The sequence below is a fragment of the Mustela lutreola genome, chromosome 10 (genome assembly GCF_030435805.1).
Source record: "Mustela lutreola isolate mMusLut2 chromosome 10, mMusLut2.pri, whole genome shotgun sequence".
NCBI lineage: Eukaryota > Metazoa > Chordata > Mammalia > Carnivora > Mustelidae > Mustela > Mustela lutreola.
Window position 1 is genome coordinate 61554906 of NC_081299.1, and position 26510 is coordinate 61581415.

Below are 26510 nucleotides of genomic sequence, written 5' to 3' on the forward strand. Positions count from 1 at the left end.
TCAACATCCCTATACCTTTATATATGAAGTTTCATGTAGACAGCATAAACTTGAGTCATATTTTTATTTTTTATTAACATATAATGAATTATTTGCCCCAGGGGTACAGGTCTGTGAATTATCAAGCTTATACATTTCATAGCAGTCACCATAGCACATATCCTCCCCAATGTCCATAACCCAGTCACCCTATCCCTACCCTTCCACCCACTAACCAACCTTCAGTTTGTTTCATGAGATTAAGAGTCTCTTATGGTTTGTCTCCCTCCCAATCCCATCTTGTTTCATTTTTTCCTTCCCTACCTCCACAACCCCCTACCCTGACTCAAATTCCTCGTATCAGGGAGATCATATGATAATTGTCTTTCTCTGATTTGAGTCTCATTTTTAATTCTACTTGGCCAGTATCTTTCAGTTGGTAAATTTGGGCCATTTAAGTTTAATTTAAATTTTAATGTAATTACTGATAAAATAGGACTTAAGCCTCCAATTTTTTATCATGTTTTCTATTTATTTTCTCTGCTTTTCATTTGCTTTCTTATTCTTACTTTCCTTCATTTATATTGATCCATAGTGATTTTTGTGCATTGGCATTCTTTTTTTAGAACTCTCATATACAAACACACACACTCACAAATGATGTCACCAATTTACTTATCCAAATTAAGTGTAGAACTCATCATTTTTTACAGCTGTCTTTTTAAGAATTTTCTTAAGTATTTCTCATACATATATTTAGAACATCAGACAGTGTTATGATTTATCAGATATATTATTTGCCAATATTTTCTCCAATTTTGTCAGTTTCCTTTCATTTTGTTAATAGTTTCCTTTGCTGTGCAGAAGCTGTTTAGTTCAGGACTGTTAATATTTGCTTTATATATTTAAGTGCTTCTATGCCAAATGCACATTTACGAAAGCTATATCCTCTTGTTGGATTGACACCTTCATCATTATGATAACCTTGTCTCTTATTATAGCCTTTGATTTAAAGTCCATTTTGTGTAAGTTTAGCTACACATGCTTTCTTTTGGTTTCTATTTGCATGGAATATCTGTTTCCAATTGCCTGGAATATCTATTCTTTTTCTTTTTCAAGATATTTTATCTCTGTTTCTCACATTAATTAATTTATATTATTCTATCTTCCCTTTCTCAGCATTCTTTAATCTTCCCCCTCTATTCTTCTATTGAATTCATCCACTGTACTTTTTTTATTTTGATTATTGTATTTTTGAGTTCTCTAATTACCATGTTTCTTTTTATCTATTACATTGCTGAAGCTTTCTATTTGTATATTTCAAGTATTTTTATAATTGATCATTGAAGCATTTTAATGATGCTTAAAAAATTTATCAGAAAACTTTAAACAATGCAAGCAACTCAGGATTAACATCTATCGATTGTCTCTTTTCATTCAGTTTAAGACCTTCCTAGTTCTTTGTATGTTGAGTGACTACAGAATGAAACACAGACATTTTTGTATTATGTTCTAAAACTTTTAAATCTCACTTAAACCTTGTTTTAGCTGGCTTTCTCTGATATTGCTCCAGCAGGGGAAATGGATGTCACTATCTTGTTACTTCCAGGGGGATGTAGAAGTCCAGATTCACCACCATTTAAGTCTTTGTTAATCTCCAACTGAAGGCGGGCTTCTCATTACTTCTGTTAGAAGTGCAAGTTTCCACTTTCAGATGGTCTTCATTGACATGACTATGAGGGTGGCCTTCTTACAGCTGGTAAATAATGAAAGTCCTGATCTCCATTAGTCTTCTTGTGATACCATCCCGATGGTTATTGGGTTGCCTCATCAAAGCTTCATGAGGATGGAAGTCTAGGCTCTCCACTCAGCCTCTGCAGCATGGGTAAAAGTGGAACCAAAATGTTTTCTGTGGTTTTGACTGGAGTAGAGTAGTTATTGTCTGAAAGTTAACTGTCTTACTAGACTCATCTTTCTTGCTTGTTTAGATAGAGTAGGCATTTTGGTATTTTGTTTGTGTGGTTGCATCTTTTGGCTTTTAGGATACTGACTTTTTTAGCTTTAATTTTAAGATATACGTAAAAAACAAACAAAAACAGCAAAACAGGAAATTCATCCACCACTGTGTCATTGCTCAGATTCTGATTGTCCTAGCCAGTCAGCCTCTACACTTCACCATTCAGTCTTTTAATGTTTGTTTTATATGTAATATCCAAGGAATTTATATAAGATATAATATATACAGAAATACTTGGTTTTATTATACTTTCTTTATTGCACTTTGCAAATACTGCATTTTTTTTCACTTGTGTTTTATTGTTGTTGTTGTCTGTTTTTGTTTTTGTTTTTACAAATTAAAGGTTGTGGTAACCCCACAATAAGTGAGTGTATTGGTGTCATTTTTCCCATGCTACATTTTAGTAATTCTCACCATATTTCAAACTTTTTCATTATTATATTTGTTATGATGATCTATAATTAGTGATTATAACTCACTGTAAACTCAGATGATGGTTATCATTTTTTAGCAATCATGTATTTAATCAAGGTTTCATATACTTCTTTATGCATTATAGTACAGTATTATTATACACTGAACAGATTACAGTAAAAACTTTTATATTCACTGGAAAACCAAAAAATTTATTTGACTTGCTTTAGTATATTTTTCATTGTGTTGGTCTGACATGAAAACTGCAATATCTCCAAGGTACACCTATAGTATTATGTAATGCATTATACCATAAATAATAACTATGTAACACATATAATGTCCAAGGAATTAAATTATACTTAGCAAGAGAAGTATCTCCTCTATCTTCTTAGAAGTGGAAGCCTATATTCTTATTATTAACAAAATGGTTTTTTGAGATAAATATGTTCTACCTGTATTGTAATATTTTCTATTTAGTCTTAAATTTCCAAAAATATTCATATGTTTTTGTATAATACTTTTGTACATTAATGCTCAAGATATTTCTTTATTGTAGCTATTATTTTTTACATCAATGGAAAGGGTTCCTATTTATGCCATTTAACATTTTGTGTGATAAATTCTACATTAAGACTAATGTTAAACCTTTTGTTTTATTCTACTTAATATGTATCTACTTAGGTTTTCATTTTACTTTTTCTGTATTACCTTAATTTGGGGGCTTGTCTTGTGAATAGCCATCTTGATTTTGGTTTTTACACTTACAATAAATTTATGATTACTTATAATCATATAGCATTCATAAATGTAAATATATAAAAATTTTTATAAATATAGTTTTACTTTTGACACTATCTTATGATTTCTTTATGTCATATACGCTGTATTTTTTATCTTCAAAAAGCAAAAGTATAAACTTTACAAACATATAATATGTCTTACATATTAAATCAAACAAAAATTCACTTTCAAATATCTATTTGGTTGTTATATTTATGCACTTTTATTCTTCTTTTGATACTTACCTTGGAATTGGGGAAAAAATGGATGCTAAACATTTGATCTAAAAATCTCTACTTTGGGGTAGGAGCTAAGATGATGGAATAGTAGGAAGAACCTAGACTTGCCTCTCCCTCAAACATAGCTCAATAAATATCAATCATTCTATATATTCAAGAAATCTATCAAGCACTGACAGAACAAACTGCACAACTACATGGAGAGGAGAGGCCACAGTGTGGAAGGTAGGAGGTACAGAGACGTGGTTTGGGGGAGAAAGGGGCTGTGAGTGCTATGGAGAGGAGGGAGTCCTGTCACAGAGAAATGCAAGAGAGAACGAGAGGAGTGCACAGGGAATCACACAAGGAAAAAACTTTCCCAAAGCCACTGATGGGGACAAGAGGGGCTGATTTTTCATGAGTTTTTACAAACAGCAGGTTTCAAAGATTGGAGTTTAAGAGGTCTGTGGCATAGCCAGTGTGGAGCCCTGAGGGCACTGCAGTGCTCTTTTAAGAATGAAGGCAGATAGCCTGGGGGCAGACTGTGCAATCTTGACCATCCCCGGGACACACTGGGAGAGAAAGCACTCCTTTTTGGAGTGTATCTGAGAGAGGTGGCATTGCTTCTCCGGGGAGAAAAGAGCTGGCATGTGCCATTTCCCCTGCCTGCCCCTCAGCATATACACTGAGACACCTGCTGAGGGTGGCTAACCTGGACACTGGCTCCTTGCTATGCTTTACTCCATGCCCTTGTGTTTTGGTTAGACTGCCCTTTTGGGATAAACCTGCATCATTCCCAATGTAGCAAGATCCTTCCCCAGAGGACCAGTGCAGGTCCCCACCAAGCCAGATCCCTTAGGTTTGGAGTTTCAAAATTCTGCCAGCCTGGCTTGGATAGAGCTCAAGGTACACTGTGATACCGGGCTGGTAGACAGCCAAGACCAAGAGAGGGTGAAGGTGGCAATCTGAGGGACACCTGGTTTGCAAGAAGGGAGACTGTCTGCTTTTCTGGGAAGGCTTCCTGGAGATTAGCAAGTGCAAACTCTCCTCTATGGGGACAAAGAAGCTGGCTGGCCCCATTCCCTTATCCCGCTCCTCAGCATAAACTAATTTCAGTAAGAAGCACAGTGCCAACAATGGTGACCTAAACTGCTTATAGCAAGCTCCCCCACACCCTCCTACCCCCGTGCCCTACTGGTGCTGCTTTTCTTGAACAGGTGTGCCTGGGAACCAGAACAACAGGTCCATCCTCCAGAAGACCATCAAGCCTCCCCCACACACATGCACCACATCTACTAACCATAGTTCTGCAAAGCTTCAGCTCTAGTGGAAATAGCATCAGGTCTCTTTTAACAAGAATAACAGAGCACACCTAGTTAAAACTCACCACACTCTGGTCAAGATCCAAACCCTCCCCACTTCAGCCAAGAGGAAACTGCAGAAGACTGACCCGAGGGAAAGAGCAGCCACAACACAACAGCAGAGTGCACACAGCATATGCCAGAGACACTTCCTAAAAAGTCAGGCCCTGGACATATATGAAGTCATTATTCTCAGGAGCATGAAACATACCAGGCTTTCCTAATATATGAAGAAGACAGAGACCTAGACAAAATAAGACGAAGCAATTAATCTCAAAAGAAAGAACAAGAAAAGATCATGACCAGGGATCTAATCCAAACAGATACAAGTAAAATGCCTGATCCAGAATTTAAAGCAACAATCACAAGGATACTAGTTGGGCTTAGGAAATGCATAGAAGATGCCAGGGAGTCCCATACTGCAGAGATAAAAGACCTAAAAACTGGTCAGGTTGGAAAAAAAAAAAAAAGAAGAAGAAGAAGAAGAAACACTATAACTGAAATGCAAAACAACTAGATGTAATGACTACAAGGATGGAGGAAGCAAAGAACAATAACTGATACAGAAGATAAAATTATATAAAATAATGAAAATGAAGGAAGAGGGAAAGAAAAATATTGGATTACAAATATAGACTTAGGGAACTCAGTGACACCATAAAGCATAATAATATTTGTATCAGAGGAGTTCCAGAAGAAGATGGAGGAAAGGGACCAGAAGGTTTATTTGAATATATTATAGCTAAAAATTTCTTCAACTTGGGGAAGGAAACAGATCCGAATTAAGGAGGCACTGAGAACTCCCATCAAAATCAACAAAAGGAGGCCAACACCAACACATATCATATCTAAATTTGCAAAATATAGAGATAAAAAATCCTAAAAGCAAAAAAATAAAAGAAGTCTTTAACTTGTAAGTGAAGACCAATAAGGCTAGCAGTAGTTCTCTCCACAGAAAATTGGCAGGTCAAAAGAAAGTAGGATGAAATATTCAGCATACTGAATGGGAAAAATCTATATCCAAGAATACTCTATCCAGCAAGGCTATTATTCAGAATAGAAGGAAAGATGAGTCACTCAGTATAGAAGGAAAGATGAAGTTTCCCAGACAATAAAAACCAAAGGAGTTCATGACCACTAAACCAGTCCTTTAAGAAATATTAAAGGGGATGCTTTGAGTAGGAAAGAAAGACAAAAAGTGACAAAGACTAGAAGGGAATAGAGAAAATCTCCAGAAACGATAAAAATAATAATAATAATAGAATGGCATACAATTCATATCTATCAATAATTACTCTGAATGTAAATGGACTAACTGCTCCAATCAAAAGACACAGGGTGTCAGAATGGATAGAAAAACAAAGCCCATCTATATGCCGCATACAAGAGACTCACTTTAGACCTAAAGACACCTGCAGGGTTTTTTTAATTATTTGTTTTTGTTTTTGTTTTTCACCTGCATATTGAAAGTGAGGGGATGGAGAAATAGTTACCATGCAAATGGATGTTAAAAGAAAGCTGGAGGGTGCCTGGGTGGCTCAGTCAGTTAACATCTGCCTTTGGCTCAGGTCATGATCCCAGAGTCACAGGATCAAGTCCTGCATCTGGCTTCCCACTCAGTGAGGAGCATGCTTCTTCCTCTGACCCTCTGCTTCTCATGCTCTCCCTCTTTCACTCTCTCTCTCTCAAATAAATACATAAAATCTTAAAAAGAAAGAAAGAAAGGTAGAGTAGCAATATCAAACAAACTCGATTTTAAACCAAAGACTAGAACAAGAGATGAAGAAGTAATAAAAATAAACTAATAATTGTAACAAACTAAACTTTCCAACAAGAATAATTGTAAATATTTATGAACCCAACTTGGGAGCATCCAAACATATAAATCAATAAATAACAAACAAAAAGGAACTCACTGACAATAATACAATACTAGTAGGAGACATTAACTCCACTTATAGCAAGGGACAGATCAGCTAAGCTGAAAATCAACAAAGAAACAATGGCTTTGAATGACAAACCGGACCAGATGGACTTCACAGATACATTAGGAACACTTCATCCTAAAGCAGCAGAATACAGTCTTTTCAAGTGGACATAGTTACATTCTCCAGAACAGATCAGGTTCTGGAGGTCACAATTTAGGTTTCAACAAGTATAAAGAGACTGAGATCACATCATGCTTATTTTCCATTCACAACGCTATGAAACTTAAAGTCAATCACAAGAAAAAATTTGCAAAGACCACAAATACATGGATGTTAAAGAACATCCTACTAAAGAATGAATGGGTCAACCAAGAAATTAAAAAAGAACTTTAAAAATACATGGAAACAAATGAAAATGAAAACATACCAGTCCAAAACTTTTGAGATACAGAAAAGTGGTCATAAAAAGGAAATACATAGTAATATAGGCCTAACTCCAGAAGCAAGAAAAATCTCAATCTGTAACCTAACCTTACACCTAAAGAAGCTAGAAAAATAAAAACAAATGAAGACTTAAGCCAGCAGAGGAAGGGAAACAATAAACATTAGAGCAGAAATAAATGATATAGAAACAAACAACCCAAAAAGTAGAACACATTGATGAAACCAGGAGCTGGTTCTTCAAAAGAATTCATAAAATTGATAAATCCCTAGCCAAGTTTACCACAAAAAAAAAAAAAAAGAGAGAGAGAGAAAGAACATGAATAAATAAAAATAAAAGAGAGAAGAAATCAAAACCACACTGCAGAAATACAAATAATTAAAATAGAATATTATGAAAAATTATATGCCAATAAATTGGACAACCTAGAAGAAATGGATAAATTTCGAGAAACATATAAATTAGCAAAACTGGAACAGAAAGAAATAGAAAACTTGAACAGACTGATAACCAGCAAAAAAACTAAATCAGTAATCAAAAATCTCCCAACAAACTAAAGTCCTGGGCTGAATGGCTTCCCAGGAGAATTCTACCAAACATTTAAAGAAGAGTTAATACCTGTACTTCTCTAACTATTCCAAAAACTAGAAACCAAAGGAAAACTTCCAAACTCATTCTACGAATTACCATTACCATTATCTTGATTCCAAATTTAAACAAATACCCCCACTAAAATGAGAGAACTATAGGCCAATATCTATGATGAACATGGATGCAAAAATTCTCAACAAAATACTAGCAAATTGAATCCAGTGGAACATTAACAGAGTCATTCACTGTGATCAAGTAGGATTTATTCCTGGGTTGCAAGGGGGGGTTCAATATTTACAGTCAACCTGATATACCACAATAAAAGAAAGGATAAGAACCATCTGATCCTCTCAACATTTATAGAAAAAGCATTTGACAAAGCACAGCACCCATTCTTGATAAAAACCCTAAACAAAGTAGGGATAGAAGGAACAAACCTCAACATCATGACAGTCACAAGTGGAAAACCCACATCTAAGATCATCCACAATGGGGAAAAACTGAAAGCTTTTCCTCTGTGGTCAGGAATAAGACATAGATGTCTACTCTCACCATTATTTAAAATAGTTCTAGAAGTCCTAGCCCCAGCAATCAAACAATGAAAAGAAATGAGTCATCCAAATAAGCCTTGAAGAAGTCAAACTTTCACTATATTCAGATGACATCATACTCTATGTAGAAAATCCAAAGAGTCCCCCTAAAAATTGCTAGAACTGATACACAAATTCAATAAAGTTGCAGGATATAGGCCAAGGTACAGTAAATGTTGCATTTCTATATACTAATAATGAAGCAGCACAAAGAGAAATGAAGGAACCAATCCCATTTACAATTACACCAAAACCCATAAAATATCTAGGACTATACTAAGCAAAGAGGTAAAAGATCTGTACCTGAAAACTATAAAACACTTATGAAAGAAATTGAAGATGATAAAAAGAAATGGAAAAAACATTCCATGCTAATAGATTGGAAGAACAAATATTGTTAAAATGTCTATACTACCAAAGCAATCCACACATATCCTGCAATCCTTATCAAAATACCAACACATCTTTCACAGAGTTAGAACAAACAATCCTAAAGTTTAAATGGAATCACAAAAGACCCCAAATAGCCAAAGCAACCTGGAAAAAGAAAAGCAAAGCTGGAGACATCACAATTCTGGACTTCAAGTTATATTACAAAGTTATAGTGATCAAGACAGTATGGTACTGGCACAAAAACAGACACATTGATCAATAGAACAGAATAGAAAATCCAGTAATGGACCCATAACTGTATGGTTGGCTAATCTTCAACAAAGCAGGAAAGAACATCCAATGGGGAAAAACAACAACAACAAAAAGTCTCTTCAACAAATGGGGCGGTGCTTCAACACAGGCTCTGGGCACCCAGGCATGCGCACACAGCCAAAAGGTTCAACCAGTTCATCTGCTCTCTACATGTGCGTCTGTCCCCAGCTGCTGAACTGCCACTCAGTGGGGCCCAGAGGGGCCCAGAGGATCCTTAGTCCATGCAAAGGCATTATGCCCTTTTCCACATACACTCTAGGAAGGGGAACATTCTCTCTCAGTGCAGCCTAGGGGATCCCCATGACAGCATCTTGCGTGAACCCTACAGGCCACTTATTCTCCCTCTCTCCCTGACTTCTATCCATGAAAAGGGCTCCCTCCTCCCTGCAGCACCTGGCTTTTCTCTCCCCCAATTCACATGGCTGAATCTCCTTTCTGCCACATTCTCTCCTTCCAATTGTGCAGATTGTTTTCTTAATTCTCAAATCAATTTCCTAGTTGTTCAAATGATTTGATGTTAATCTCATTGGGGACCAAGAGATGAGGCAAGCCAGGGTTCCCCTACTACTCCGCCACTTTAATTCCTCTGCCCCAGCTTTCACAGTATTCTTGTACTCAATAGTAAGTGTAAAAAAAAAGTTCTGAAATATATATTTCAAAAATTACTAAATAAGTTTATATTCTCATAGATTGTCATTTATTCAAGTTTATTATTCTAAATTAAACCTTTCAGTAAGTAAAGAATAACCAAAATAATATTGCTTATAGCAGAAATGAGTAAAAATTTATCAGTAAACTGAAAAACTGTTACTCAAACAGATTTCTTTAACTCTCTACCATAAAATTCTGCCATAATTAGGTATACCTATAGCTCTTTAAGGCTTTAAGGCTTACTCCATCTGTGATGCGTTCCATTCATGTTTTTTATACAATGGTTTTTTCCTTCAATCATTATATTTCTGACATTTTTAATCTTATCTTTTTTTTTTAAGATTTTATTTATTTGACAGAGAGAGAGAGAGATCACAAGTAGGCAGAGAGGCAGCAGAGAGAGAGAGGGGAGGAAGCAGGCTCCCTGAGGAGCAGAGAGCCCGACGCGGGGCTCCATCCCAGGACCCTGGGATGATGACCTGAGCCGAAGGCAGAGGCTTTAACCCACTGAGCCACCCAGGCACCCCTAATCTTATTTTTTAAATTAAAATTTATTTCCTTCAGCTTACATATATACTAAAGTAGGACCATCTCACTTTTTAAAAATATTTCCCATTAAGACTATTTCTGGCAGCTAAGGCATTACCTTCCTCAGTCCAAAATTTTCTCATAAAAGCTTCTATACTTGGTAATTATGTATTAACCCATTACAATTCTGTATCCATTCCTGAAAGTTAGTGAAATTCCAAAGATGCAAAAACCCCTTCAACAGAAATTTTCAAAATACTTTTGTTTCCATAATTTTTCTTGACCTTTAAAAACATCCTTCATTTTTTTCAATCATTCATTTCCCTTAAACTAAGTGATAATAAGCCATCTCTCTGTTTTTCCTCCTACCTCCTAAAATTAATTCCCTGTTATCATCATTGGTCCCACTGCTTTGTATCCATAAAATGAAACTGCCCTAAGGCTGTGTCCTTAGCTCTCATACTGATTCCTATATTTTCTTCTGGTGCTTTGGCTTCAAGCATGCCCTCAGACCAATGACTACTGAATTTACATATTATACCTAGAACATTACGTCTGAATTTTAGTTCTACATTTCCAATGCCTGGTTGGTATCTCTGTATCAACATCCTGTCTCAAATAAACATGACCAATCTTAACTTTCTACCACAACCCTTCAAATGCTGCCATTTCTAAGTTACTTTTTGTCCCAGTTACCCAAATTCAAAATACAAAAAGAATATTTTCTCACTTACTATTTTTTTCTTATTCATATTCATATTATTCATATTTGATCAGTTAAAAAATTCCTGTCAAATAGTTGCAGTCTGTTTTTTGATATACAATGTTGATTGCAAGACTGTGAAACCAAGAAAGATTTAAAATCCCAGTTTCTTGGGGCACCTGAGTGGCTCAGTGGGTTAAAGCCTCTGCCTTCGGCTCAGGTCAGGATCCTGGGATCAGCCCAGCATCAGGCTCTCTGCTTGGCAGGGAGCCTGCTTCCTCCTTTCTCTCTCTCTCTGCCTACCTTCGCTGCCTACTTGTGATCTCTATCTGTCAAATAAAATAAATAAATATTTTTTTTTTAAAATCCCAGCTTCTTGACTGACTATATATATCTGACATCGGGTAAAATTTTAAAACCTTACTATATTTCATTCGTTTCTGTGAAATAATATCTTTCCACACCAAAGAATATGATGAATAGTATTCTTCAGAAAGTCCTTCCGTAGCTAGCCCAAGCCTTCATCCCTTTTGTCCTATGTTACTACTTTATTTTCTTTTCTTTAGAAATTAACACGATCTGACATTCTATGCTGGTTTTATTTTGTTTTGTTATTTCTGCTTACATGTTTACTTTCTGTGCCTCCCCACTGAACTTTAAGAGAGAAGAACCTTTGTTGGTATTATTTACCACGGAGTCCAGAATAATCTCGCTCACATATTAAGTGATCAATACATATTTGGTAAAGGAATGAAGGAATAAAATGTATAAAGTGCCTACCACAATGACTTTTACTGAGTGTCTGTCCTCTATACTGTCTATATTCTTTCTTCTTTGCCAATACTGTCTGTCTATATCAACTCTAATCACATAATTTCTGGCCTACAGTAAATCATCTCTCTGCTCTCATCTATCTCCTAACCTCCATTAACCTGCTAACGAAATACTGAATTAATTTACTTTAAAAAACTTTGTCAATAACATTTATTCCTAGAGCACCAGTTATTGTAGAACCACTCTAATTTCCTCCTCAAATAACTACAATAGATCTTCATTGCATTCATTAAGAAGTCTAAACTCCTTAATATGTCATCCAAGGTTCTTTTCATATCCCCACTAATTTCCCATTAATTGCTTAAATGAACATCAGTCATTTTGATTGTCCTTAAAAAAAGTCATGTTAAACAAAAAGTCAGGTATGTTCCTACCTTCGATTATATCATAAAACCCAACTAGAACACATAAATGAAATTCTTCTTTTAGGGCCTGGGTTAAGATACCCAGAATTAAATACTGGATTCACTTTTTAATTTCTCTAAAATTTTTAACTATTATTTCAAAATCATTAATATATTCATAACTTTTTGTAAATAATTATATGCAGTTATAAAGTTTTCTAACTTCCTAATCTCCATGCATAATCACTGTTCATTGTTTACACACCCTTTCAAATGTGATCACTGTTCAGCTGATTTTCCATTCTTTATCAATTGTCAATGCATAGAGAGACAGATACAGATTTAGATATATTTAGAACAGATTATAAATATGTTCTGCAATATACTTTTTTACTTCCTATGTAGTTTTACTTTTCTAACATCTGTGGAACTCATCTCTTTTAAACTCTTACATGATCTATCTACCCTAATACTCATGCAATGAATCATTTTTTAAATATTTTTTATCTATCCATTCAAGCATTTTGTAATCTACAACTAGATATGGTTTCTCAATCAATTCTTTCAGCATTAAAAAATATCAACATATAATGATGATTTCAATATGCCATGTCACCAAATTAATTAAGAGTTTAATATGTTTTAAAATATTTTATTTATTTATTTGACAGAGAGAGAAATCATAAGCAGGCAGAGAGGCAGACAGAGAGAGGGGGAAACAGGCTCCCGCTGAGCAGAGAGCCTGATGAGGAGCTCCATCCCAGGACCCTGGGACCATGACCCAAGCCAAAGCAGAGGCTTAACCCACTGAGCCACCCAGGTGCCCCAAGAATTTACTATTTTTATCCACTTCCATTAATATTCCAAATTGTCCTTTAAAGAATTGAAAAAAAGAAACTACTTCCCAATGGAATCGCTCAAATATAGAAAACCTGAAAAAAAAAATTACAGATCTGCTATCTATTTAAAAAACAAAACTTTTAATCAACACAATCTTCAAGAAATAAAAAAATGAAAATAGCAATGTGGAAGAATATAAGATTAAATTAAAATATCAATTGTATTTCTATATATTAGTAACAAACAACCCAAAAATGAATTTGAGAAAATAATTCCACCACAAAATCAAAATGAATAAAATACATAGAAATAAATTTTGACAAGACAACTGTAAAACTTGCACAATGAAAACTATAAAACAATGCTGAGAAAATTAAAGAATATCTAAATAAATTGAGAGACAGTTCACATTCAAGAATGAAAATATTCACTATTGTAAAGATGGCAATCTCCACAAAGTGATATATAAATTCAATGGAATCTTTTATCACTATCCCACCAGGAATCATTGTAGAAATTGACAAGCTGATCCTAAAATTCATTTGTAAATGCAAGGGACCCTGAATAGCCAAAGCAATATTGAAAAAGAAGAGCAAAGTTGGAGGACGCATACTTCCCTATTTCAAAACTTAACTACAAAGCTATCTACAATAATCAAACTGTGTGCTACTGGAATAAGGATAAATATATAGACCATTAGAATATAATTGAGAGTCCAGAAATTAACCTTCCATTTTATGGCCAATTGATTTCAGACAAAGATATCCAGATAGTTCACCTGGGAAAGAATAATCTTTTCAACAAATTGAATACATGCCAAAAAAAAAAAAAAAAAAGAAAGAAAGAAATTACACCCTTAATTCACACCATACATAAAAATTCATTCAAAATGAAACACTAAGTTTCAGCTAAAATTATTAAACTTCTAGGAAAAAAACACAGAAACAATTTTTGACCTTAGGCAGAGTTCTTAGATACAATACCAAAAGCATAATCCATAAAAGAAAAAAATTCATAACCTAGGTGTCTTAAAACTCAAAATTTTTCTGCTCTAAGAGACCATCAAGAAAATAAAAAGATGAGCTAGAGGCTGAGAAAAAAATATATTTGTAATACATATATCTGATAAAGGATTTATATCCATGAATCTATTCTTACAACACAATAAGACAAACAACCCACTTTCAAAATGAGCAAAAATATTGCATAGGCATTTGATAAAAGTATGTATAATTGATAAGCAGATGAAAAGTGCTTACCACCATTATTCCTTAGGGAAATAAAAATAAAAATAAAAATAAAATACTAATTTATAGTTACTAGAATGTCTAATAGTTTAAAATACAAAAAATACTAGTGTTTGAAAGGACATACAGAAACTAGAACCCTTATGTATTTTTGGTTTCTACTGTTTAGAAAGCAATTTAGTGTTATACAAAATTCACGTAAACTTACCATACATACCCTCATTTGCACTCCTAAGAATCTACCCAAGAAAAATGAAAACATATGTCTACATAAAAACACGTTAAGTAGGTGTTCATAACAGCATCATTCATAATAGCAAAAACTGAAAATAATCTAAACATCCATCAACTGGTGAATGAACAAAAAAAAATGCAGTATATTCATATAATGGATAATTATTCCACAATCAAAAGTAACTAACTACTAAGTAACTAACTGCTGATACAAAATAAATGAGCCTCAAACACATCACACTAAGTGAATAAAGGCAGCTGGTTAAGACTTTGTATGACTTGATTCATATAAAATATTTAGTAAAGCAATGTCACAGAAATAGAAACCAGACTAATGGTACCTATGACTGGCGATGGGAGTAGAAATTAACTTTACATGGGAAAGAAGGAAACTTTTGGAGTAGTGGAAATTTCTAACACTGGAATGTGGAGATGGTTACATAACACCATTGATTTACTAAAATCATTAAATCATATATATATAATGAGTGAATTTTATAGTATTTAAGTTATATCTAATAAAGCTATTATATTAAAACATAATAGAAACCAAAAATATATTTCTCTACAATTTGATATTTTATGCTCAGCAATTTTTATGTAGTAGGCATATAAGCTTCTATAAATTCTAAGATATAATACTACTAATATATTCACTAGTTTATGAAATTTTAAAAAATGATACAGTATGTATTAGTTCATATAACTTAGGTAACTGAAATGAAACTCTAATGAATCCAACTACCTTTTTCAAAGCAGGGCAGAAATTAAAGAAAAGTCGGTGGTTATATGCTTTGAATCTTTCAGGAAGATGCCAGTTCTGAATTATTTCTTCATCAGAAATCACATGATGATCTAGTGCTTTGAGAGGCCATATACTGTTGACAAGAACATGTCTATATCCTTTTTTAAGGCTCACTGGACAATCGAACATAGTGAGGGCAATGAGACTTGGACAAGCAGATAGCATACATATATTCTTTAACTTTGCAAACCCATTGTCATGAAGATAGAGGAGTTTTAGTTTCTTCAATCCACTCCAAAATTTGGTATCTGGTAGACTCTTTATCTGAAATATTATTAATAATAACATCTTAATACAAATATTAATTTTCTATAAATTACATGGAAAATGAAAAACATTAAACATCTCCTAAAATTCAATATTTTTCAAACTGGCAAACTGCTGATTAATAATCCAAAAAAGAATCTCTCATTATCCAATGATTATTGGAGTAAAAACAGTACATTTTTCATCTATAATATGTTATCATTATTAGTATAATTAAATGAATAGACATATATACTTTGTTCAGTAAAAATTTCTTCGTAGCAGACAAAATCTAAAATTTTCTAAACATAAAGAATTAAGGAGCCATATCAATCAATGTGATACACCACATTAACAAAAATGAAAGTCAAAAATTATATGATCATCTCAATAGATAGAGAAAAGGAATTTGACAAAATTCAACATTTATTCATGATAAAAAATCTTAACAAGTAGGTGCAGAGGGAATGTACCTCAACATAATAAAGGCCATATATGACAAGCCCACAGCTAACATCATATTCAATAGTGAAAATTGAAAGCTTTTCCTCTAAGAACAGGAACAAGGCAAAGCTGTTCCACTTTTATTTAACACAATATTAAAAGTTCCAGCCAGAATAATTAATCCAGGAAAAGAAACAAAAGGCATACAAATCAGAAAGGAAGAAACAAAACTGTTAGCATTTGCAGATGACATGTTATATACAGAAAATCCTAAACACTTTGCCAAAAAATTATTCAGCTAATAAATCAATTAGTAAAGTGGCAGGATACAAAACCAATATACAGATATCTGCTATATATCTATACACTAATAATAAGCTAAAGAAAGAGAAATTAAGTACACCAATCCTATATAAAATTGCATCAGAAAGAGTAAAATACCTAGAATGAATTTAACCAAGGAGGTGAAAAGATCTGCAAACAGCACACTGAAAACTATAAAATATGGATAAAAGAAAGAGTAAGAGACAAATAAATGGAAAGATATTCCATGTTCTGGACTGAAAGAATAAATCCTGTTAAAATAATAATCCTGTTAAAATATCCCAAATAATCTATGTACTCAGTATATTCCCTTTTAAATTCCAAAGGCATTTTTCACAGAAAAAGAAAAAAGAATCTTAAAATGTATAGGGAAACACAGAAGACCCTGAATAGCCAAACCAATCCTGAAAGAGAATAAAGCTAGAGGTACCATCACCCTCATTTTAAACTATATTACAAACCCATACTAATCCAAACAGTATGATATTGGTATAAAAATAGAACAGACACTTCTCCAATGAAGACATACAAATTGGCTATCAGACACATGAAAAAATGTTCATCATCACTAGCCATCAGGGAGATTCAGATTAAAACCACATTGAGATATCACCTTACACTAGTTAGAATGGCCAAGATTAGCAAGACAGGAAACAACGTGTATTGGAGAGGATGTGGAAAAAGAGGAACCCTCTTACACTCTTGGTGGGAATGCAAGTTGGTGCAGCCACTTTGGAGAACAGTGTGGAAATTCCTCAAGAAATTAAAAATAGAACTTCCCTATGACCCTCCCATTGCACTCCTGGGTATTTAGCCCAAAGATACAGATGTAGTGAAGAGAAGGGCCATCTCTACAACAATGTTTATAGTGGCGATGGCCATGGTCACCAAACTGTGGAAAGAACCAAGATGCCCTTCAAAGGACGAATGGATAAGGAAGATGTGGTCCATGTACACTCTGGAGTATTATGCCTCCATCAGAAAGGATGAATACCCAACTTTGGCATCAACATGGACGGGACTGGAAGAGATTATGTTGAGTGAAATAAGTCAAGCAGAAAGAGTCAATTATCATATGGTTTCACTTATTTGTGGAGCATAACAAATAACATGGAGGACATGGGGAGATGGAGAGGAGAAGGGAGTTGAGGGAAACTGGAAGGGGAGGTGAACCATGAGAGACTATGGACTCTGAAAAACAACCTGAGGGTTCTGAAGGGGCAGGTGGTTGGAAGTTGGGGGAGCCAGGTGGTGGGTATTAAGGAGGGCACATATTGTATGGAGCACTGGGTGTGGTACAAAAACAACGACTACTGTTACGCTAAAAAGAAATAAAAAAAGAAAAGACACAAAGATCAATGTAACAGAATTCAGAGACCAAAAATAAACCCATGCATAGATGGTTAGTTGATCTATGATGGAGTCAAGAATATACAATAAAGGAAGGGGGAGTCAGGATGGCGGAGAAGTAGCAGGCTGAGACTATATCAGGTAGCAGGAGATCAGCTCAATAGCTTATCTAAAGATTGCAAACACCTACAAAACCAAAGGGAGATAGAAGAGAAGAAGAACAACAATTCTAGAAACAGAAAATCAACCACTTTCTGAAAGGTAGGACTGGTGGAGAAGTGAATCCAAAGCGATGGGAATATAGACTGCGGGGGGAGGGGCCAGCTCCCAGCAAGTGGCAGAGCACAAGATCAGGACTTTTAAAAGTCTGTTCAGCTGAGGGACATTGCTCCAGAGGCTAAACCGGGGTGAAATGCATGCGGGGTCAGTGTGGCCTCAGGTCCCACAGGTCACAGAAGGATCAGGGTTGTCTGAGTATCTCAGAGCTGGCAAGTATTAGAATGGGGAAGCCAGCTACAGAGACAGAGCCGAGGAGTGAGCTCTCAGCTCAGGGTTACCTTGAACCAGTCGCAGGCTGGGTGAGCTTGGCAGCCAGAGGCCAGGGAGACAGGAGTAATTGGGCGCTATTCTCTGAGGGCATACTGAGGAGTGGGGCACCGAGCTCTCGGCTCGGCTGGGCCAGAGACTGGGAGGCGGCCATTTTCATTCCAGGCCTCCAGAAATCTATGGAAAGTATTCAAGGAACAAAAGCTCGTGAAAGCAAACCCGAGCTCATTACTCAGCCCAGCCCCTGGTAAGGGTGGTACAATTCTACCTGGGGCAAAGACACTTGAGAATCACTACAACAGGCCTCTCTCCCAGAAGATCAACAAGAAATCCAGCCAGGACCAAGTTCACCTACAAGGAGAACAGCAGAATTCCAGAGGAGGCGAAAGCAAAGCACGGACCTCATGGCTTTCTCCCCATGATTTTTTAGTCTTGCAGTTAATTTTTTTTCAATTTTTTTTTCTTCTTCTGCTAAACTTTTTTTAACTTTTACCCTATTCTTTTTAAATGTTTTTTAACTAGTTTATCTAATATATATATGTTTTTTCATTTTTATATTTTTTCTTTATTCATTTTCTTTTTTAAATTGTTTCTTTATTTATTCTGTACCTCTTTTTATCCCCTTTCTTCCCCTGACAATTTGGGATCTCTTCTGATTTGGTTAAAGCATATTTTCCTGGGGTCTTTGCCACCCTTTTAGTATTTTACTTGCACCTTCATATACTCTTATCTGGACAAAATTACAATGCAGAAAAATTCACCACACTCACACAAAAAAAGAACAAGAGGCAGTACCGAAGGCTAGGGACCTAATCAATACAGAAATTGGTAATATGTCAGATCTAGAGTTCAGAATGATGATTCTCAAGGTTCTATCTGGGCTTGAAAAAGACATGGAAGATATTAGAGAAACCCTCTCAGAAGATATAAAAGCTCTTTCTGGAAAAAAGAAAAAAAAGAACTAAAATCTAACCAAGTTGAAATTAAAAAAAGCTATTAATGAGGTGCAATCAAAAATGGAGGCTCTCACTGCTAGGATAAATGAGGCAGAAGAAAGAATTAGCAATATAGAAGACCAAATGACAGAGAATAAAGAAGCTGAGCAAAAGAGGGACAAACAGGTACTAGACCACGAGGGGAGAATTTGAGAGATAAGTGACACCATAAGACGAAACAACATTAGAATAATTGGGATTCCAGAAAAAGAAGAGAGAGGGGAGCAGAAGGTATATTGGAGAGAATTATTGGACAGAATTTCCCTAATATGGCAAAGGGAACAAGCATCAAAACCCAGGAGGTACAGAGAACCCCCCTCAAAATCAAGAAGAATAGGTCCACACCCCATCACCTAATAGTAAAGTTTACAAGTCTTAGTGACAAAGAGAAAATCCTGAAAGCAGACCAGGAAAAGTAGTCTGTAATAGAACATGGTAAAAATATTAGATTGGCAGCAGACTTATCCACAGAAACCTGGCAGGCTAGAAAGAGATGGCATGATATATTTAGAGCACTAAATGGGAAAAACATGCAGCCAAGAATACTATATCCAGCTAGGCTATCATTGAAAATAGAGGAAAGATTAAAAGCTTCCAGGACAAACAAAAACTGAAAGAATTTGCAAACACCAAACCAGCTCTACAGGAAATTTGAAAGGGGTCCTCTAAGCAAAGAGAGAGCCTAAAAGTAGTAGATCAGAAAGGAATAGAGACAATATACAATAACAGTCACCTTACAGGCAATACAATGGCACTAAATTCATATCTCTCATACTTACCCTGAATGTTAATGGGCTAAATGCCCCAATCAAAAGACACAATGGATAAAAAAACAAAACCCATCAATATGTTGCCTACAAGAAACTCATTTTAAACCCGACAACACCTCCAGATTTAAAGTGAGGGGGTGGAAAACAATGTACCATGCTAATGGACATCAGAAGAGAGCAGGAGTGGCAATCCTTGTATCAGATCAATTAGATTTTAAGCCAAAGACTATAATAAGAGATGAGGAAGGACACTATATCATACTCAAAGGATCTGTCCAAAAAGATCTAATAATTTTAAATACCTATGCCCCTAACGTGGGAGCAGCCAACTATCTAAACCAATTAATAACAAAATCAAAGAAACACATCAACAATAATACAATAATAGTAGGGGACTTTAACACTCCCCTCACTGAAATGGACAGATCATCCAAGCAAAAGATAAACAAGGAAATAAAGGCCTTAAATGACACACTGGACCAGATGGACATCACAGATATATTCAGAACATTTCATCCCAAAGCAGCAGAATACACATTCTTCTCTAGTGCACATGGAACATTCTCCAGAATAGATCACATCCTGGGTTCTAAATCAGGTCTCAATCGGTATCAAAAGATTGGGATCATTCCCTGCATATTTTCAGACTACAATGCTCTGGAGCTAGAACTCAACCACAAGAGGAAATTTGGAAAGAACCAAAATACATGGAGACTAAACAGCATCCTTCTAAAGAATGAATGGGTCAACCAGGAAATTAAAGAAGAATTGAAAAATTCATGGTAATAAATGATAATGAAAACACAACAGTTCAAAATCTGGGACACATCAAAGGCAGTCCTGAGACAAAAATATATAGCGGCACAAGCCTTTCTCAAGGGTCAAGAAAAGTCTCAGGTACACAACCTAACTCTACACCTAAAGGAGCTGGAGAAAGAACAAGAAAGAAACCCTAAACCCAGCCGAAGAAGAGAAATTATAAAGATCAGAGCAAAAATCAATGAAATAGAACCCCAAAAAACAATAGAACAAATCAACGAAACTAAGAGCTGGTTCTTTGAAAAAATTAGTAAGATTGATAAACCCCAGGCCAGACTTATCAAAAAGAAAAGAGAAAGGGGGCCCCTGGGTGGCTTAGTGGGTTAAGCCACTGCCTTCAGCTCAGGTCATGATTTCAGGGTGCTGGGATCGAGTCCCACATCGGGCTCTCTGCTCAGCAGGGAGACTGCTTCCTCCTCTCTCTCTCTGCCTGCCTCTCTGCCTACTTGTGATCTCTCTCTGTCAAATAAATAAATAAAATCTTTAAAAAAAAAAAAAGAGAAAAGAAATGACCCATATAAATAAAATCATGAATGAAAGAGGAGCAATCATAACTAACACCAAAGAAATACAGACAATTATAAGAACATACTAAGAGCAACTCTACACCAATAAATGTGAAAATCTGGAAGAAATGGATGCATTCCTAGAGACTTTATATGTCTCTACCAAATTAATTCTACCAAAAATTTAAAGAAGTAATTCCTTTTCTCCTGAAACTGTTCCAAAAAATAGAAATGGAAGGAAAACTTCCAAACTCATTTGATGAGGCCAGCATCACCTTGATCCCAAAACCAGACAAGGATCCCATCAAAAAAGAGAACGCCAGACCAATATCCCTGATGAACACAGATGTGAAAATTCTCACCAAAATACTAGCCAACAGGATTCAACAGTACATTAAAAGGATTATTCACCACGACCAAGTGGGATTTATTCCAGGGCTGCAAGGTTGGTTCAACATCCGCAAATCAATCAATGTGTTACAACACATTAATAAAAGAAAGAACAAGAACCATATGATACTCTCAATAGATGCTGAAAAAGTATTTGACAAAGTACAGCATCCCTTCCTGATCAAAACTCTTCAAAGTGTAGGGATAGAGGGCACATACCTCAATATTATCAAAGCCATCTATAAAAAATCCACCGCAAATATCATTCTCAATGGAGAAAAACTGAGAGCTTTTCCGCTAAGGTCAGGAACACAGCAGGCATGTCCATTATCACCACTGCTATTCAACATAGTACTAGAAGACCTAGCCTCAGTAATCAGACAACAAAAAGAAATTAAAGGCATCCAAATCGGCAAAGAAGAAATCAAACTATCACTCTGTGCAGATGATATGATACTATATGCGGAAAACCCAAAAGACTCCACTCCAAATCTGCTAGAACTTATACAGGAATTCAGTAAAGTGTCAGGATATAAAATCAATGCACATAAATCAGTTGCATTTCTCTACACCAACAAGACAGAAGAAAGAGAAATTAAGGAGTCAATCCCATTTACAATTGCACCCAAAACAATAAGATACCTAAGAATAAACCTAACCAAAGAGGTTAAGAATCTATACTCAGAAAACTATAAAGTACTCATGAAAGAAATTGAGGAAGATACAAAGAAATGGAAAAATGTTCCATGCTCTTGGATTGGAAGAACAAATATTGTGAAAATGTCTATGCTACCTAAAGCAATCTACACTTTTAATGCAATTCCTATCAAAATACCATCCATTTTTTTCAAAGAAATGGAACAAATAATCCTAAAATTTATATGGAACCATAAAAGACCTCAAATAGCCAAAGGAATATTGAAAAAGAAAGCCAAAGTTGGTGGCATCACAATTCTGGACTTCAAGCTCTATTACAAAGCTGTCATCATCAAGACAGCATGGTACTGGCATAAAAGCAGACACATAGATCAATGGAACAGAATAGAGAGTCCAGAAATAGACCCTCAACTCTATGGCCAACTAATCTTCAACAAAGCAGGAAAGAATGTCCAATGGAAAAAAGACAGCCTCTTCAATAAATATTGTTGGGAAAGTTGGACAGCCACATGCAGAAAAATGAAATTGGACCATTTCCTTACACCACACATGAAAATAGGCTCAAAATGGATGAAGGACCTCAATGTGAGAGAAGAATCCATAAAAATCCTTGAGGAGAACACAGGCATCAACCTCTTCAACGTCAGCTGCAGCAACGTCTTCCTAGGTACATCACCAAAGGCAAGGCAATCAAGGGCAAAAATGAACTACTGGGATTTCATCAAGATCAAAAGCTTTTGCACAGCAAAGGAAACAGTTAACAAAACCAAAAGACAACTGACAGAATGGGAGAAGATATTTGCAAATGACATATCAGATAAAGGGCTAGTGTCCAAAATCTATAAAGAACTTAACAAACTCAACACCCAAAGAACAAATAATCCAATCAAGAAATGAGCAGAAGACATGAACAGACATTTCTGCAAAGAAGACATCCAGATGGCCAATAGACACATGAAAAAGTACTCTACATCACTCAGCATCAAGGAAATACAAATCAAAACCACAATGAGATATCACCTCACACCAGTCAGAATGGCTAAAATTAACAAGTCAGGAAATGACAGATGCTGGTGAGGATGCAGAGAAAGGGCAATGCTCCTACACTGTTGGTGGGAATGCAAGCTGGTGCAACCACTCTGGAAATCAGTATGGAGTTTCCTCAAAATGTTGAAAATAGAACTACCCTATGACCCAGAAATTGTACCACCAGGTATTTACCCTAAAGATACAAACGTAGTGATCTGAAGGGGCACATGCACCCGAATGTTTATAGCAGCAATGTCCACGATAGGCAAACTATGGAAAGAGCCTAGATGTCCATCAACAGATGAATGAATAAAGAAGATGTGGTATATATATACAACGGAATACTATGCAGCCACCAAAAGAAATGAAATCTTGCCACTTGCGACGACGTGGATGGAACTAGAGGGTATTATGCTTAGCAAAATAAGTCAATTGGAGAAGGACAACTATCATATGATCTCCCTGATATGAGCAAGTGGAGATGCAACATGGGTGGTTAAGGGGGTAGGAGAAGAATAAATGAAACAAGATGGGATTGGGAGGGAGACAAACCATAAGTCACTCTTAATCTCACACACAAAAAAGTGAGGGCTGCTGGGGGGAAGGAGGTTTGGAGAGCGGGGTGGGGTTATGGACATTGGGGAGGGTATGTCTATGGTGAGTGCTGTGAAGTGTGTAAACCTGGCGATTCACATACCTGTACCCCTGGGGATAAAAATATTTTATATGTTTATAAAAACTAAAAAATTAAAAAAGAAAAAAATCATAATTAAAAAAAAGAGAATATACAATGAGGAAAGGGCAGTCTCTTCACAAATTTGCATATCATCCTTGCACAGCAGCCATGCTAATCTTCTCTGTATCTTTCCATTTTTAGTATATATGCTGCTAAAGCAAGCACAAGGGCAGTCGCTCCAATAAATGGTGTCAGGAAAACTGGACAGCAATATAGAAATATGTAAAAAAAAAAAAAAAAGGTCATGAAAGTGGACCTCTATCTTATATCATACACAAAAATTACCTCAAAATGGATTAAAGTATAAAAGCTAAGACCTGAAACTATAAAACCCCTAAAAGAAAACATAGGCCATACATTCCTTCACAATAGCCTTAGTGGTGATTTTTGGTTTTGACACAAAAAGCAAAGGACACAAAAGCAAAAATATATAAAGTAAAAATACAATAAACTAAGCTTCTGCAGAGCAAAGTGAAAAAATGAGAAGGCAAGCTACTGAATGGAAGAAAATATTTGTCAGTCATATATGTTAAGGGGATAATATCCAAAAGATATAAAGAACTCATACAACTCAATTCCAAAATAAAATCCAATTAAAAAATGGGCAGTGAAACTGAATAGACATTTAAGACATCCAAATGGCCAACATGGTACATGAAGATATGCTCACTATCAATAATCATCAGGGAAATACAAATTGAAACCACACTGAGATATCCCTTCACACCTGCTAGAATGGCCATAGTCCAAAGAACAGGAAATAACAAGGATGTTAAGAAAAGGGAAGGCTTATGCTCTGCTAATGGGAATGTAAATTGGTATAATCACTGTAGAAAGCAGTATGGAGGTTCCTCAAAAAAAATAAAAATAAAACTACCACATGATCCAACAATTTTACTTCTCAGGATTTATCTCAAGACAAGGAATACACTGACTCAAAAAGATTTATGTACCCTTCATATTCATTCCAACATAATTTACAATAGCTAAGACATGTAAGCAGCCTCAGTATCTACTGACAGATAAATGGATAAAGAAAATGTGCCATATATATATATTTTTTTACATATATATATAGATATAGATATAGATATAGGTATAGATATATATTACCAATCATTATTTTGTACAGATGAACTTAATATATGTCAATTATGCCATCAAAATATTAAAAAATCCAAAGCATTTTTATTTATTTATTTATTTATTAAAGATTTTATTTATTTATTTGAGAGAGGGAGAATAAGACAGAGAGAGCACAAGAGAAGGAAGGTTGGAAGGAGAAGAAGACTTCCCGTTGAGCAGGGAGCCTAATGTGGAACTCAATCCTAGGACTTCAGGATCATGACCTGAATAGTCGCTTAACCAACTGAGCCACCCATGTGCTCCTAAAATCCAGAGCATTTTTATCTAGACTATTAATTTAAGAAGTAATATATACCAAATTACACAGTGTTTATATATTTCTAACTCAAAATTTTGTTTAAACTTAAAAAATTTTTTAAAGTAATTCTCCACATCAAATGTGGTGCTCAAACTCATAACCCAAAGATCAAGAGTCACTTGCTCTACCTACTGAGCCAGCCAGGCATGTACCCCTTAAATTGTAAATTTTGTATTTAGATATATTCTATTTTAATTTTTTTTATATTTTATATAAAAATTGGGAGATATATTGGGATAGACAGCATAAGTGTTTTTGAATATCAATTTCATTTATATGCAAAAATCTAAAATGTCTATTGCTTACCTGATTTCCATGGAGATCAAGTTTGACTAATTTTATACAACTTTGAAGTGGATGAATATCTGTAATAAAATTGTTTGAGAAGATGCATACTCTGAGAGAGATACAGGATTGCAAATTTTCCATGGATTTTAAATGCAGGCCACTGAACTTCACGAAAACAAAATCTTTTTGATCTTCTATCATGTTCTCATTATAGTGACTCCATTCTTCATGACTGGTTAGCTCTTCTGTTATTGTTCCATGAAACATCTAAGAAACAAAAGAGTTGAAGGTAGGAAATGGAATGGAATTTAAGGGGTTTGGGCTGTTTTTTTAAAGGCAATGCTCAAAGATCATATACACAAAGTGAAACTTGTGTTTTCCATTTCATTCAAAACTTCCCAACCTTGGAGAGTCAGAATTGCTCTGATAGGATATGTAATGAGTGTGCTGCTAGGGAGCCAGTGCCCATATATACATGCTCCTGTGTTTACTTTTGTACTAGGAGTTCACACCTTGACTTTGCCTCATTTCTACTACCCTCCCTGCATTTCAGGGCTTTTTGAGAGTATCTCCATGGATACAATCTCCTTTCTCTTATTTTAACAATACATTCTAATAGCTTTTAGCAGCACATGCTGGGAATTTCCAATCCAGTTGAATGGTTTTATTTTTTTTTTAATTTAAAAAAAATTTTTTTTAGTCCCTATTATTTTTCTGTGGAACAGAAAAAGTAATAGTTAATAGTTCTTAAC

General features: G+C 35.3%; 1 protein-coding gene and 1 non-coding gene across 2 annotated transcripts in view; both read right to left on the reverse strand.

Moving 5' to 3' along the window:
* The window catches only part of LRRIQ3 (leucine rich repeats and IQ motif containing 3), a 221123-nt gene that overhangs the window by 166596 nt on the left and 28017 nt on the right, over positions 1-26510 (reverse strand). Inside the window, exons 2-3 of the mRNA XM_059137558.1 lie at positions 25777-26025; positions 15155-15478 (exon numbers count right to left, since the gene is read on the reverse strand). Coding sequence (XP_058993541.1) covers positions 15155-15478; positions 25777-26025 — 573 coding nt within the window. The remainder of the gene's footprint in view (positions 1-15154; positions 15479-25776; positions 26026-26510) is intronic.
* On the reverse strand, positions 24085-24187 carry LOC131810629 (U6 spliceosomal RNA). The gene has a single exon (XR_009345631.1). It is a non-coding gene; the product is annotated as a U6 spliceosomal RNA (small nuclear RNA).